This window comes from Hemiscyllium ocellatum, chromosome 33 (genome assembly GCF_020745735.1).
Source record: "Hemiscyllium ocellatum isolate sHemOce1 chromosome 33, sHemOce1.pat.X.cur, whole genome shotgun sequence".
Classification (NCBI taxonomy): Eukaryota; Metazoa; Chordata; class Chondrichthyes; order Orectolobiformes; family Hemiscylliidae; genus Hemiscyllium; species Hemiscyllium ocellatum.
The window spans coordinates 17,412,126-17,429,649 of NC_083433.1; the positions used below are offsets into that span (position 1 = coordinate 17,412,126).

The window sequence follows — 17,524 nt, forward strand, 5'->3', positions numbered from 1 at the left end:
GAATTGTTCTTAATCAAGTCTTGTGTTCTGTTAATCAGTCTCCTATTTTAAAATGGGAACTTAACAGCATTTGCGAGATGTATACTTAACTACCATGGAACAACTCTCTGCTGAAAGGGTGACCCCAAATATTAAAACAAAGTCCCTTAATTCTGGACTGACCCACAAATTGAAACAGACATTCTGTCAAGACCACTCAATCTTATGCACTTTGATCAAGTCACCCCTCACTCTTCAGTGGAAACAAGTCCAGTCGGCCCACCCTAAGACAAACTCACTCATTCCAGGTAACAATCTAGTAAATCTCCTCTGAGCCACTTTCAATGCATCTACATCCCTCCAGAAATAAACAGATAAAACTACAGAGTCACCAATGTGCTGTATAACTGAGGCACAAAATCCTTATTTTTACATGTTCAATTCCTCATGTAATAAAGAGCATCCTATTAGGAGGTGCTGTAGCTGACTAATTTTTTCTGACTCATACACCAGAACACCCAACTTCCTCTGCACCTCAGAATTGTGCAGTTTTTTTTTCCTCCAATGTAATGTAGTTTTAATCATCCTACCAAAGTGAACATCTTCATACTTTCTAACATTATATACCATCTGCCAGACTTTTTCTTTGCTCACTCACTCAACCTGCAAACAACTTCCTTATGTCTTTTCCACAACATACTTTCCTAACTACCTTGGTGCTGTCTGTTAATTTAGCTACCATGCCTTCATTCCCTTCATCTAAAAAGTTAGTGAGTAAATTGTAAAACGTTGAGACTCCAGCACAGAGACTTACAGGATTCCACTCACTAAATTCTGAAATCAGATAAAAATCCATTTAGGCTTACTTTTGCTGTCAGTCAATTGTGTATTCATGCCAATATCGTTACCCATTGCACCATGAGCTATTTCTGCAATAATTTTTGTGGCACCTTACAAAATGCCTTCTTGAAATTCCAAGGATAACTCATCTACAAACTCTTTATCCATTACATTACTCAAGAGTCGTACAGTAAGGAAACAGACCCTTCGGTCAAACCAGTCCGTGCCGAACATTATCCCAAACTAGTCTAGTCCTACCTGCCAACTCCTAGCCCATATCCCTCCAAACCTTTCCTATTCATGTATCCACCTGAATGTCTTTTAATACGTTGTTAATGTACTTGCATGCAACGCTTCCTCAGGAAGTTCATTCCACACTTGAACCACCCTGTGTGTAAAAGATTTGCCTCATATCTTTTTAAAATCTCTCTTTTCATCTTGAAAATGTTGCCCTACACTCCAGGGAACGTCATTCAATTAGTTTAACAGGATTTTCCTTTGAGACCACATCTCTTTCCGCTTTTATTGAATTTTTCTGAAGTGAACAACTACAAATCTTTTTAATATTTGATTTTAACACATCTCCTCACCCTCCCCAATCCTTACAAATGACCCTCAAACTAACTGGCTGAATTCCAACATATAATATTGCTGTTTCAATTTGTTTAAATGTTGTCAAAGAAAGAATTGCAATTCCATTGTGGAGTTGTGGATTCTCAACCAAAATTTTAAAGTTTTTTTTTAAGAGCATCATATAAAGCAAACTTTTAAAACTTCATTTGGGATGTATGCTTCACTGGCTGTATCAAGCACTTAGTGCCCTTGAAAAGTTGAAGTTAACTGCCTTCTTGAACTTCTGCAGTCCATTTGTTTAGGAATGGAGTTCACAAATTCTAACACTAACATTGAAGAAATGGCAATATACTTTTAAATCAGGATGATGTGTGACTTGGAGGGGTACGTGCAGAGATGGTAATGTTCCCACAAATGTCTTCATCATTAACAGTTTGGAAGGTGCTGTCCAAGGAACATTGATGAACTTCAGCAGGTCATTTTGTAGATAATACACAATTCTGCTACTGGAATTCAGTAGTAGAGGGACTGAATTTTGAGGTGTCCTGCTTCATGTGCGTTGTTGGAACCACACAAGGCAAACTGGGTGCAAAGAGGTGAATTACTGACTATAGGATTCCTAGACTCTGACCTCTTCTTCTAGCTGCACTACTTATACAGCTAGCCCAGTTCAGGTTTGATGAGATATGGGCCAAGAGAGGCAGACAGAAATAGAGGAGTTTGGCCTCACAATTGACATGGATTGGTTGGACTGAAGGCTGTTTCTTTGCTGTATGACTGTCATGGAGCACTGATTAGATTACATCTAGTTGGATCATGTCTACTGCCTGGCACATGTGGCATGAATGTTATATACCACTAGTCAGTTCAATACATCTCCTCAATTGTACGACACATTGATCTTTTACTATAAATTCTGTGTCCTATAATACTGCCCAACTAGTTACCTGATGAAGCAGCAGCACTCCGAAAACCTGTACTTTCAAATAAACCAGCTGGAATATAACTTGGTGTTTTGTGATTTTTAACTTAATCTAAACCTGGATAGTGTCCGCGTCTTGCTGCATTTGGACACTGGCTGCTGCTTCAGTACCCAAGTTCAAGTGGCGTTAAACACTGCACAAATCAGCAACATCTCATTTCTGATCTTATGATGGAGAGCAGGCAAAATGAAGTAGGTGATGAAGATGGTCAGTCCTTGGACACTATCCTGAGGAACTCCTTTTGAGGGGTCTTGGATTGAGATAACGGTCGTCCAACAAATAAAAAAAACTATCTTCTGTTATGACTCCAATCAGCAGAGAATCTTGCTTAATTCCTAATTTTGGAGTCCTTATTTCACTCCTGATGAACTGTTAAGGACAGTCCCTCTCACCTCATCCCTGGAGCACAGTTCTTTTATTCATATTTGAACCAAGGCTGTACTGACACTAGGAGATGAATGGTCCTAGCAGAACCTAAACAGATGGTTAATGAGCAGGTTTTTGCAAATCGAGTGATGCTGACAACACTTAAATGACCCTCCCCATCACTTCACAGATGATCAAGAATAAACTGATGGGGTGGTAGTGGGTTGATTTGATGCTGAGCACTCTACGTATAGGATATAAACACAAAAGTCTATAAAATTCAACAGGTCACCTCAAAGTACAGACTTGGGAGCTCACTGCCAGTTCCCTGTGCTAAGTCTCACTGTCTAACAAAGGTGCATATTTGTGCTAAGGCTTTTGCTGCCATCACATTTGCGCCGAGTAATAAGTTGACACTGGTCTTTAATTTTTATATTCTCCTCAAACTCTTGATATAGAGCATTTTATCATGCTCCATTCTCAACTTTTGAGGGAATGATTTTTTTGCATCTTTCCTTACCTTTCTCAAGGTTCAAAACACTCAAGGCTACTGACAACCAATCCATCAATATCCACTGAAACACAGCTTTGGGTGGGGTTAATGTAGGGCTTAATATCATGGTAGGCTACCTTGGTCTGTGCATTCAAATTTACACACTTAGTGATGCAGATACCTCAACTATGAAAATATTCTTACTGCACCTACATGAATCTACATTGTTGCTCCGCTCTTCTGATATTTTGTAGGGGTGATCTTTGAGTGATATCTTTCCAATTTACACTTTCAGAAATTCCTATCCTCACGTAGTTTGTGCAGTTGTCAAGTACCCAAAAAAGTTTCTATTTTAAATACAGTACCCATGACCTATACCAAATTGGAATGTGCAGAGAAGCAATGAAAACAGGAGCAGGCAGAAACTTTGGTTCAAGCACTCTCCTCCCCTCAGGGCAACACTTGTTCTCTCTGCACAAAGAACTGTGGTTATAGGCTTAGACTGCCGAGTTACCAGAGAAGACAAATCAAAGAGTCTGGCACTCAATATCAAAAGGTTCAAGGGACTGAGACTGCTCTTGGCAAAAGGTTATGGAATAAAATGTTGCCCAAAACATTTTATTTTCCAGTAAAACTATTTTGTGTGCCCGTAAAAATAGAGATGCAATGTTTAAACAACTTATTGGGGAGATCCAAGATGGCGGCGACTCAGCAAGTCTGAGTCTACAGAGCCCTTCCCAAAACCTGGGTAAAGTGGGTTTCCTGTCCCCACCACACTTGCCAAACCACCCAAAAAATTTCTTTAATCTTAATTAGCTGCTGAATATTATATTTAAATAGTCTAATACTGAGTGGATAATGAGTAAATCAAAGGGACCCCACAGCTCTCAGAAAACAAAGACCCCTCCCCCACCCTCCTCTCCTCTGGCTGCAGCTGATGTAAAAACAGGCCTTATAGAGATGATTGCTAGACTGGAATCGACACTCGTCAATTTCATCGCAGAATCCAGACAGAGATGGAATGCATTCGAAGAAAAGCTGCAGAAACAGAATCAAACCATGGAAGAGCTGCAGGGCCGAGTGGAGGGGGTGGAACTAAAGGCCACGACCTCCGAGGCTGCAGCTCAAACAGCTGCAGAACAGGTGAGAGCTCTGGAGCAGAGAGTCAGGGCCTTTGAAATTTACATCGATGATATTGACAACAGAAATCGGAGAAAGAATATTCGGCTGCTGGGCCTTCAAGAGCAAGAAGGGAAAGAACAGTTAGTAGTATTTCTGGAGCGATGGCTGCCGCAGATTTTAAACCTGGGGGCTGAAACTGACCGGGTAAGGGTGGAGTGGGCCTACCGGGTCGCAGTACGCGGATCTGGCCCAAACCAGCGCCCACGCCCGGTCCTGTTCCGGCTGCAGAGTTATAGGGAGAGGCAGATACTCCTGGATGCCTCCAGAAAGCTTGGAAAGGATCCTAAAGCTATGATTCATGAAGGATCCAAGATTATGTTATTTCAGGACTTCTCCCCGGCTTTGGCACGAAGAAGGAAGGCGTTTGATGAGGTGAAGAAATGTTTAAGGGACTTAGATATTCAATACACCTTACGCTACCCAGCGACGTTATGCTTTACCCACGAAGGATCCGAGTATAATTTTAGATCATCGGAAGAGGCCAAGAAACTTTTAGACTCGGTTAAATAAATCGTAAGAGACAATTTATGTTGGCTTGCCTCTCCCACACTCCGTGGGGAGAAATGGATACTTTATTCTACTTTACTTTTGCCTCTGGGAGCGGGGTTGTCTTCCTTGCTATGTTATTATACTTAACTGTAATCTGTTGGAGTTGTAATTTTATAGTTATGTGTGTTTGTACGTGGCATTGATGCTATTAGATATACTCAGGTATGGGTGGGGTGGGGTGGGGGTGCGGCGCTCACTGTTAACTCTAGCTCGGTATTATATCTAAATCCTATTAAGGAGCGCCCGGGTCGAGGGTGGGACACTGTTTGGGAGAGGATATGGTGGAACGTTGGAAAGGTAGTAAGGCCCCCTGAGAACAAGGGGGAAGATCTCCATTCAAACATGTTTAATTTTTTTATTGTTTGTTCTTATTGTTTGGAAATAGCTTCCTTTTAATCATACTGTTATGAGTGTATTAGAGAACATTTTCTCTTATTTGAAGGATGTAAGCGACTCAACTATACACTCTGGATGATTGTGGATTAGTTGAATTTTGATGATTATATATTTAAGATCTATTTTTATATTAATGTTTGTGCTTGAAAATTCTGCTTATTTTTGTAAATTTGTCAAAATGTTAAATTCCCAATAAAAATATCTATAAAAAAAAACAACTTATTGAATAAAATGAAGAGCTTCCTTACCTGCGAGGTGGCACACTACCAGAGGCACCAAGAGAGGGATTGTTGGATTTGCTGGGTGACACAGGTTGTGTAGTCTGGGGTCCAGATGATTGCTGTGGTGTGGAGGTGGTTGAATTCTGAATTAAATAAAATAGAATAAAGATGGATGCATCAAAACAAACAAAATACTTGCATATTCTCAATATCTCAACATCTCCTAAAGGAATTAAATTCAGCGGTTTCTAGGCACAATCTAAGGCAGCCTCTGATAGAATATTCCCAGATGCCTGGATGAGTATAGTACCAACAATACTAAAGATAGTTACCATCTCAAACAAAGCAGCCCTGCTTGATTTCAACCCCATCCATCAGCTTAGTATTCATTCTATGCACACACTGGCAACAGTATACACAAGACTGACTGTAACTTGCTGAGGCTTGTTTGACAGCATCTTCAAAAATCAGGATTTTACCAGCTCAAAGGAGGAGGACATCATACACATGGATGCAACTTGACCACAAGCACTGTCCTGATTCAAACACTATATTGACCTTTAAACGTACCACTGTACTTTTACTGTTATTGGGTCAGAAACATGAAAGTGTTAAGCGTGGGTGTACCTAGACCACATATTTAAGGGAGTTCACCTTCACAAGGTGAGTTAGGGATGCGTAACTGTGAATGAATTAAAAAAAACATGTGGTGCTAGAAAAGCACAGCAGGTCAGACAGCATCCGAGGAGACTCAATGCTTCAGGCATAAGCCCTTCATCAGGAGTGGGAAGTGGAGGAGAGGAGAAGGGGGCTGAAAACCAAATAGTAGGGGAGTGGGGTTGGGGCTTAGCTAGGAAGGCAATAGGTGGATGCAGGTGATGGTGACAGATGGCAGTGAAGGGTGGAGTGGATAGGTGGGAAAGATGATGGACAGGTAGGGGAAGTTCAAGAGGGTGGTGTGCCGAGTTGGAGGGTTAGATCTGGGATAAGACGAGGGAGGGGGAGACGAGGAAACTGGTGAAAAACTGATGTTGATGCCATGTGGTTGGAGGGTCCTTAGGCAGATGAGACATTCTCTCTCTAGGTGTGGTATGGCTAGGATTTGGCAGTGGAGGATGCGAAGGACATGCAAGTCCTTGGCGGAGTGGGAGGAGGAGTTGAAGGGGTCAGCCATAGGGTGTTGGGTCTGCTTGGTGTGGGTCCCACAGATGTTCTCTGAAACGTTCCGCAAGTTGGCGCCCTGTCTCCTCAAAGTAGTAGGAGATCATATCGAGAACAGATACAGTAGATGAGGTAGAATGAAGAAAGTCAACTTTTCTTAAGCATTAGCAGTTGAAGTTCTACTAATCTGTTAATACAAAAACTAGTTTTCTCTTTCGTTCAATGTCTAGCTATATCACAATCCATTAGAAAATAAATTTGAATTGGTCAGGTTTGAGATCAAAATTCACCTAATTATCAGTTTGCCATCATTTCTTACACTATTTGGTGGCTCTCAATATTAAAAGTTATAAAATTAGACAGACATTTCCACATAAATGATTGTGTAGGATAATTAAAAATTTCAAAACTACTTCATTGTAGTAATCTCTGAACTATTACCATTCAATGAGCAGCATAAAAACACTTGGTAATTTAAGATGCTAAAACATCTAGATTGTTCTGTGGGACATTTCCACTAGCTAGCCTCAATATTAATAAAATCTTCATCGGGAGAAGATCAGTGTCTAATTTACATTCCTGCGCCATTTAAAATTGTACATCACAGTTCATCAGCTAGAAGATTACCCCTCCCTGATTGTACAATTCAAAGAGCAAAGCCTTATTGTTATCTGCAGCTGGAGGACAGCTCGAGTCTTAAAACGAAGTACCAAGTGTATTCTAATAACAAATCTTAGTTGCTATTAAAGTAGTGGCATCTGAAATATTTATTACCCATCTTCATTTATACAAGCTGAAGCAGTGTGTAAAATTACCTGGTTTTGCAGATCAAGTACAAAAAGGAACGGTGCAATAATCACTTTTTGTAAGCACATTAAACAAACCTGCTTACTAACGGCTACCTAATGGAGTTCTGCAGCAGCAAAAGGCAATTAAGAGCATCAAGTATAACAATGTATAACACTTAGTAATTAAGAGTAAATCACTCAGGCACCTTGCGCCTGTTTACTACAGAAACAGGTGTACGGAGTCCACACCATAATGGAAACCAACCTTCCATCCATGGACTCCATCTACACATCTCGTTGCTACTGAAAGGCTGCCAACAAAGTCTACTCTCCTCCAACATCTTCTGTCAGGCAGAAAATACAGAAGTTTGAGAGAAGATTTGTAGCTCGGGTGCTCATTGTTGTGGTCCTGTTCGCTGAGCTGGGAATTTGTGTTGCAGACATTTCATCCCCTGTCTAAGTGACATCCTCAGTGCTTAGGAGCACTTCTGTGATGTTTCCTCTGGCATTCATAGTAGTTTGTCTCTACCGCTTCCGGTTGTCAGTTCCAGCTGTCCGCTGCTGGTATATTGGGTCCAGGTCGATGTGTTTGTTGATTGAATCGGTGGAGGAGTGCCATGCCTCTAGGAATTCCCTGGCTGTTCTCTGTTTAGCTTGTCCTAGAATAGTAGTGTTGTCCCAGTCGAATTCATGTTGCTGGTCATCTGAGTGTGTGGCTACTGAGGATAGCTGGCCATGTCATTTCATGGCTAGTTGGTGTTCATGGATACAGATCGTTAGCTGTCTCTGTTTGTCCTATGTAGTGTTTTGTGCAGTCCTTGCATGGGATTTTGTACACTTCGTTGGTTTTACTCATGCTGGGTATCGGGTCTTTTGTCCTGATGAGTTGTTGTCCGAGAGTGGCTGCTGGTTTGTGTGCTGCTATGAGTCCTAGTGGTCGTAGTAGTCTGGCTGTCAGTTCAGAAGTGTTCTTGATGTACGGTAATGTGGCTAGTCCTTTGGGTTGTGGCATGTCCTCATTCCGTTGCCTTTCCCTTAAGCATCTGTTGATGAAATTGCAGGGGTATCCATTTTTGGCGAAAATATTGTAGAGGTGTTTTTCTTCCTCTTTTTGCAGTTCTGTGTGCTGCAGTGTTGTGGCCCTTTTGAATAGTGTCTTGATGCAACTTCTTGTGTGCGTTGGGGTGGTTGCTTTTGTAGTTCAGGACCTGGTCTGTGTGCGACTTTCCTGTATACCTTTGTGGTGAAATCTCCATTCGGTGTTCTCTATACCATCACGTCTATGAATGGGAATTGGTTGTCCTTTTCGTCCTCTCTAGTGAATCCGATTCCTGCAAGTCTGGCGTTGATGATCCGGTGTGTGTCTTCTATTTGTGTTTTTAATGATTACAAAAGGTGCCATCTATATATCTGACCCAGAGTTTGGGGTGAATTCACGGTAAGACTGTTTGTTCTAATCTTTGCATTACAGCTTCTGCTAGGAGTACAGAGATGGGTGAGCCCATGGGTGTGATGTTAATTTGCTCATATATTTGGTTGTTGAATGTGAAGTGTGTTGAGAGGCACAGGTCCAGTAGTTTGAGTACGCCGTCTTTGTTGATAAGTTCCCCGTCTTGTTGTCTGTTCTGTATGTCCAGCAGGTTGACTATTGTTTCTCTGGCTAGGGTTTTGTCGATAGAGGTGACCAATGTCATTACATTGAATGAGACCATAGTTTCTTCCTTGTCTATGTATGGTTTGATGATGTCCAAGAGTTCCTGTGTTGACTGTATAGAGTGTCTGGATCCGATCAGGTTTCAGTTTCTGTTCTAGTTCTTTAGGCAGTTCGTGTGAAGGTGTCCCTGGTAGCGATACAATGGGTCTGAGTGGGACGTCTGGTTCATGCACTTTATATAGTCCATAGAATCTGGGGGTGGTGTTGCTTTCAGGTTTCATTCTCTGTAGGTCAAACCTGGTTGTCTGTGTTTTTTTGCAGGTTCCTCAGTGCGTTGTTTATCCTATTGGTGAGCTGTGGGGTGGGGTCAAACTCTCTTTTGGTAGGTGTTGGTACCTGCAAGTAGTTGTTGAGTTTTGTGGATGTACTCTGCTTTGTCCAGGAGACCGTCATTCTGCTTTTGTCTGCTGGTAGTATGATTATGTTCTTTTAATTTCTTAGTGTTTTTAGTGCTTCTCTCTCCTTGGTGTTGAGGTTGTGGGTTTGTCTTTTCCTTGTTATCAGGGGTATGATACTTTGTCTCACTGTTTGTTGCATCTCTTCTGCCAGGCCATTGTTTCCGAGTATGCATTCTAGTGCTGCTAGGAAGTCTGCTGTCTTCCAGGACAAAGGACCCGATACCCAGCATGAGCAAAACCAACTTAGTGTACAAAATCCCATGCAAGGACTGCACAAAACACTACATAGGACAAACAGAAAGACCGCTAATGATCCGTATCCACGAACACCAACTAGCCACAAAACGACACGACCAGCTATCCTTAGTAGCCACACACACAGATGACAAGCAACATGAGTTCGACTGGGACAACACTATTATAGGACAAGCCAAACAGAACAGCCAGGGAATTCCTAGAGGTATGGCACTCATCCACAGATTCAATCAACAAACACATCAATCTGGACCCAACATATCAACTACGGCAGTGGACAGCTGTAACTGACAACCGGAAGCGGCAGAGACAACCCACTATAAAATGCCGGAGGAAACATCTCAGAAGCGCTTCACAGGAGGCTCCCAAGCACTGAGGATGTCACCTAGACAGGGGACGAAACATGTGCAACACAAATTCCCAGCTCGGCGAACAGAACCACAACAGAAGATACAGAAGCTTGGACACATACCAACGGGTTCAAGAATGGCTTCTTCCTTGCTGTTAATTGACTGCTAAATGGATCTCTCTAGTTTGAAATCTCATGTTGATCTTGCTTTTGTGCACTACTTGTGCAGCCATAACCCTGTTTGCCTCACTGTCTAGACACCTTATAATCTGTACGTCCTTATACATTATGATCTGCCTGTACTGCTCACAAAATGAAAAATCTTTCACTGTACATGTGACAATAAATCAAACCAAACCATTCAGCAAGATTTAAACAACATTCAGTCAATTACTATGTACCCTCATTAGTTAAAGTCAAGTCATAAACGAACTCCAAGCAAACCTGGTGTATGAATTTCTTTCAGTTTTTGCAGAAAGATTGCAAGTAAGGAGATTGAGAAACCTGTGAAAAATGCAAAGTGCTGTGGAGAAATTCTGTAGATCTGGTAACATCTGTGGGGAGAAAAAGAATTAAATGTCTCAAGTCCAGTAGGACTACTTCAGAAGAGAGCGAGAAATCCTGCTGGACTTGAAATATTAACTCCATTTCTCTCTCCCAGATATTGCCACACTTCAGCTTCTCCAACATTGAAATCTGAAACGAGCACAACACTGGCAGTACTTTGCTTTTATCAGAAAAATGAGATTAGTAATATCCACCACAAACTCCACATTCCTACGTCCAGCTAATGTCATCTTATTTAAGATGAACTAAATTACAAACCAATACTTTAATTGCTTATGTCACAGAATTATTCATTTCAGAAGTCCAACCATTAAATATACACCTTTTGTATTAGAGTCACTTCTGCTAAAAGAGCCTTATTTACAGCACTACAGACATTCTAAACAGAAGCAGCATAGAATTCTGCAACAAATAGCTCAGATCAAAGTTCTAAGATCCTGCCACAACAAGTCATAAATGGTGGTGGATAATTAAGACAACTAACCAGAAGTGGAGACTTCAAACATCCTCTATGATGGAGGAGTACAATAAGTTAGAGGTAAAGACCAGGTTGAAATATTTGCAACCATTTTCGGTCAGAACAGAGTAGATAACAGAAATCATAAAATGGTTACAGCATACAAGGTTGCCAATCAACTGATTACATTTCTGCAAATTCTGGTGGAACAACTCACCTAGTAGCCCCCCCGCCGCCCCTCCACCTTTTCCCCAGAGCTCTGCAAATGTTTATTGCTTCAGTAAATACCCAAATGCCTTCAGAAGACCAAAGAGAATCTACCTCCACCATTCAAACAAAACATTCCAGATGCATTACACAAAGATGTTTACGAAGTCGCAATGCTTCTTTTGCAAATCTTAACTTGACATATTCTGGTTCTTGACCCGTCTGCCAAAAAGCAAACAGTTTCACCCAATCGAGACCAACCTTTGAGATTTTGAGTATGTCTATATCTTTATCTAATCTGTTCTCCTCAGAGGACAGCAACAGCTTCTAAAACTTATCCACCTAACAATAGTTCTGCATCCTTGGATTCACTCTCTTACACCTTCCTTCCTAAGCCTGAGTGGTGCCCTGAGACTTGATACTTCTGGGAGAACCTAGAACTAGAAGTCAGTTTAAAAATTTGAGGCCATCCATTTAAAATAAACAAAGTGAACGCCTTTCTCTAGGTCCTTGAAATACAATACAAGTTGAGAGTTTGTTAATGTCTTGTTGACTTGAGTAAACTAAAACGGCAACACAATGCAACAGTATGAAGTGAAAGCAATAGGATTTTACTACTATCACAAACTTCCCTTCAAAGAGATAGATTCAACAAGCTAAAATCACTGAACTCCAATTTAGATCGCCTCTTAAAAATCTTGTAATTTGGTGCGGATTAGACACGTAGCTAACACTAAACATTGGTAACAAAATTAGTCTGAAAATACCTGATGTTGTGCGCTTTTAGGTTACCTCATTGCTTAACTATCAAGTATAAAACCAAAAACAAATGGACAAAAATGGAAAGTGTACAGGGAGCTAAAGTGAGATTGAAATGTCTAAATAGGACAGTAAGCAGAATTATTCTAAAGAAAAAGGAATCATGATGAGCCTTTAAGGAGCGATTTCTCTAACTGTATCACATTGCTGCTATATGTACAAGAATACAATGTAATTTAAATCTGGTGGAAAAAAAATGGAGCAATCCAGTTACATCGCCCAGCAAGTATTTGCAGGACCATGAAAACCAGGACTAATGAGTTTCTGCCAGTCAATATTTTCTTCCTTACAATGCCACTTTGAATATAAATTCTTAAAACAATCACACAAGAGTTCATGGAAAATCCAAATGAAAGCTTCATTATGCTTTTAAAAGCACCAAAACTAAAAAAACAATCCACAAAATTTGTTAACAGGTAACTCAAAGAATCTGTTCACTGGCTTGAATGTTCAGTCATTTAATCTGGTCATCAAAATTAACAAAAGAATTCCCTGTCTTGTCCTGGGATCTGTCACAGTATTATAATAAAGGCTTATTGTATACACACTTGCAATGGGCAATTTATCAAGTGCAGAATTCCACATAATATCCTGGATTTTTGACCCACTTTAAAATGGCAGAGCCCACTTCAGGTCAACTTTGTTCTGTGCAATGAGAACTTATTCATTATGCCTGGAAAATGATACAGGACAAACCTCATTGAATTCTAATAATCAACACTTATGGTTTCTTGAGGCTTCCCAGTTAGATAACTGTGAAATCTTATGGCAGGATAACTGCTCAGAATTTTAGGCTATTGATTTAGTACAAGCTTTGGAACTTCTTGCCCTTGAGTAAACGGACCCAAAAGTCACTGGTGGATATACCATGCAGAATTTAATAGAACCCTCCTGAAAAAGTTGCAAGAGTGTTAAAAATTTACAAATGATACCATCCGACAACCTGTTTGAATACTACCTCTTTCTAGACAATCTTGGAAAGTCTGCATTGCAAGGGTTTCTTCCAGGTGTTCTGGTTTCCTCCCACAGTCCAAAGATATTCAGGTTAAGTGAATTGGCCATACTAAATTGCCCATAGGTGTGTTCAGGAATGTGGAGGTTAGATGCATTAGTCAGGGGAAATATTGAGTGATAGGGTAGAGGAGTAGATCTGGGTCGGATACTCTTCAGGAGGGTCAGTGTGGACTTGTTGCCACATTGTAGGGATTTTATGACAGAGTTAAATTTGACCTATATGTAGCAAAAGTAGGAAGCAAGGTTGAGTGAAATAGGCAACTAAAAAAAAAGGGTCAGAGCATAATCAAATTGAAACCCAAAACTAACTACTAAGTTTTTCCTTCCAGTTCACAATTGAGAGAAAATGTAGGCTTTGTCACTTAACCTTTAAATAATAAGTGCACGAAGAAAAAAAATTAGTATCTAAGAAAAATGGTAGCTATGGATTAACTTCTAAACAGACTGGTTAGAAGTATTAAAATGCACTCAATAGATATAGAAATAAAATGCTGACTGTTCCTGCTATGTCATTAACAAAACACTGTTTAGACCCCAAAGTGTCAACTCCAACAGCCTGCTGATAGAACTCCAGCTGCCCCAGAAGAGGATGCCAGTAAAATGAGCCACCATTTGGAACCATGCTGAGGTAGCAACGAAAAAAAAAGAAACCATGCATCTTGGGTTGGTCAAATCTGCATACTGCAGAGTGTGTTCTTCAGTCCTTTGGATCCCATTTCTGCTTGGCTGCAAGTTCCAAATATCCTCCAATTTCATCAGCTCCAAAAGTAAAGTGATCAGCCATTAATTTATTGCGTTCTGCTGTTGTATGTACATCAAAAGACTTCACAGAAGGTAGAAATAAACTACATAATTGTAACTTTTTGCATTTCGAAGTTGAAAGACTATTTGCCACAGTTTTTCTTCTTCTGGGAAGCTCTGCATGTTTGCTTAAATCACCAATCCCCTGTTAAGTTTTCTCATTTGCCTGTCAAGGATAGTCTGAAAGACAGCATACTCAATGCCACATTCATTAAAGAAATCAGTATCTAATTGTTGGAAGGTTTTAAGCAATTATTGCATGATGGAGCAGCATGAGACACAGAATTAGGTGGATAAACAGGATCAGTCTCTCCAACAGACCTTAACCACAAAGTGACAGCCAGAAATTGAGTTGAGTTCACAGAGTTATTTCATGAGATAATACTGGCACATAACTCATAACACTTCATTGTACCTTCCATGAAGCAGTTATTCTGATTTCTGGCCCACTCATCCCAAGCTCTGATGCCCCAGGCTGTGGATCTTTGTGCTACAGGGAATTATACTACTTGTTATAATCAACAGGATTGTTTATGTGCAATTGTAAAGGAAACATTGTAGGTCTCTTTTCAACAATCCAACACTCTATTCCCCTCCCCTTCAACAAAACCTCTAGAACAGCAGGAATTCTAATACAATGCATCAGAATTTTCTGCCCCACCAGGTCAAAGGATTATTACAGTTCTGTAAAAAGACGAAAACCTACATTGCTTCCATTGCTGCAGACCAACTATGAAAACATTTTGCCTATCCTTACTTCTAGATAACATTGCTGCTGCAACACATTTAGAAACTTAAAATATACTATTAACTTCTTAAATTTAAAGATGAAAAGAAGTTCTACATAAGATTATGCCACATTGCCACCCAATAACACCTACATGCATTCAGCATATTCCATATCTCATGTTCAAAGTTTGAGAGAAGATTGCAGCTCGGGTGCTCGTTGTTGTGGTTCTGTTCGCTGAGCTGGGAATTTGTGTTGCAGACGTTTCGTCCCCTGTCTAGGTGACATCCTCAGTGCTTGGGAGCCTCCTGTGGAGTACTGGGCTAATGGTCGGATACTTGGTAGTGTGGATGAGCAGAGGGATCTTGGTGTCCAAGTAGTGGGCGGCACAGTGGTTAGCACTGCTGCCTCACAGCGCCTGAGACCCAGGTTCAATTCCCACCTCAGGCGATTGACTGTGTGGAGTTTGCACGTTCTCCGTGTCTACGTGGGTTTCCTCCGGGTGCTCCGGTTTCCTCCCACAATCCAAAGATGTGGGAGTCAGGTGAATTGGCCATGGTAAATTGCCCGTAGTGTTAGGTAAGGGGTAAATGTAGGGGTAGGGGTATGGGTGGGTTGCGCTTCGGCGGGTCGGTGTGGACTTGTTGGGCCGAAGGGCCTGTTTCCACACTAAGTAATCTAACCTAGACAGATCTCAGGAAATTGCCACCCAAGTAAATAGTGCTGTGAAGAAGGCATTTGGTGTACTGGCTTTTACTGGTAGAGGAATTGAGTTCCGGAGTCCTGAGGTCATGTTGCAGACTCTGGTGCAGCCGCATCTGGAGTATTGTGTGCAGTTTTGGTTGCCATACTATAGGAAGGATGTGGAGGCACTGGAACGGGTGCAGAGGTGGTTTACCAGGATGTTGCCTGGTATGGTAGGAAGATCGTATGAGGAAAGGCTGAGGCACTTGGAGCTGTTTCCATTGGAGAAAAGAAGGTTTAGGGGTGACTTGATAGAGGTGTACAAGATGATTAGGGGTTTAGATAGGGTTGACCATGAGAACCTTTTTCCACGTGTGGAGTCAGATATTACCAGGGGGCATAGCTTTAAATTAAGGGGTGGTAGGTATAGGACTGATATTAGGGGTAGATTCTTTACTCAGCGAGTCGTGAGTTCATGGAACGCCCTTCCAGTAACAATGGTGGACTCTCCCTCTTTATGGACATTTAAATGGGCATTGGATAGGCATATGGAGGATAGTGGTCTAGTGTAGGTTAGGGGGGCTTGGACCGGTGCAACATCGAGGGCCGAAGGGCCTGTACTGCGCTGTATTTTTCTATGTTCTATGCTGTGATCTTTCCTCCAGTATTTGTAGTGGTTTGAATCTGCCGCTTCCAGTTGTCAGTCCCCGCTGTCCGTTGCAGAGGTCGTTATATTGGGTCCAGGTCGATGTGTTATTGATCGAATCTGTGGATGAGTGCCATGCCTCTAGGAAGTCCCTGGCTGTTCTCTGTTTGGCTTGTCCTATAATAGTAGTGTTGTCCATGTATATCTCATGTACCAGCTATCAATTAATACCTGTCTGGCATGATCAGCATCTGCCTAAATGGATAGCATATGAATACGTTATTTGATCAAGTCGAGAACCCATGTCCATACAAGCCCCCACTTACACTGTTTTCATTAATTCCTCTACATACTTGTAAACCTATGACCCCTAGCTCTAGATTTTCCCTCGAGGAAACATCCTTTTAACATTCACTGGCCAAAGTCCCCTCAGGATCTTCTGATTAAACTAACTGCTGATTTCTAAATTTCACAGGATACAGGTCTAACATTCCCTCATAAGGCAATCTGGTCATTCCAGGAATTGATCTCGTAAAGTTAATCTTGGAGGTTAGCACTGCTGCCTCACAGCGCCAGAGACCCGGGTTCAATTCCCAACTCAGGCGATTGTCTGTGCGGAGTTTGCACATTCTCCCAGTGTCTGCGTGGGTTTCCTCCGGGTGCTCCGGTTTCCTCCCACAGTCCAAAGATGTGCAGGCCAGGTGAATTGGCCATGCTAAATTGCCCGTAGTGTTAGGTAAAAGGGTAAATGTAGGGGAATGGGTGGGTTGCGCTTTGGCGGGGCGGTGTGGACTTGTTGGGCCAAAGGGCCTGTTTCCACACTAAGTAATCTAATCTAATCTAAACATTCTCTGAAATGTTCCTAATACATTAACATCCTCCCTACTCTTGCATTCATATTCCCTTATCAATAAATTATAACATTCTATTAGCTTTCTTGATCACTTGCTGTAAATGCTTGATTCTTTAAAAACCTGTAACCGATTTCTTAGAAAAGCTACATTATTTATTATCTCCTACACAGTTTTGAACTTCTATCCAATGCTTTACAAGTTCCGACTTCAATGCAAGGAGCAGTGCAATTATTAGTGGTATCAAACCCAAAACAATCTTACCATTTCTCTCTTCATAGTCACAGCAGTCAAGAGTCACTATGACTTTGCTAATCTTGTTACCCACATAACAGCTATGCACATTTTCAATACTGTTAGGCAAACAATGGCAAACTCTAGAAAGTGTAAAACAATTCTTTTGAAGTTATGGAAATCATGGAAGTATTAGTAACGTTTGGCTTTGTGCCAGGTTTATTTACATTATATCCATTAATAGCTAACTTTTTAATGGAATGCACACTT

At 41.2% G+C, this 17,524-nt stretch overlaps 1 protein-coding gene across 13 annotated transcripts in view; it reads right to left on the reverse strand.

Annotated features, from left to right (window-relative positions):
- LOC132831506 (activating transcription factor 7-interacting protein 1-like) overlaps nt 1-17,524 on the reverse strand; it is a 184,062-nt gene that overhangs the window by 56,896 nt on the left and 109,642 nt on the right. For all 13 annotated transcript variants that reach the window (XM_060849686.1, XM_060849692.1, XM_060849690.1 and 10 more), the window contains one exon: nt 5,610-5,725. In XM_060849686.1, the coding sequence (XP_060705669.1) occupies nt 5,610-5,725 (116 nt within the window). The remainder of the gene's footprint in view (nt 1-5,609; nt 5,726-17,524) is intronic.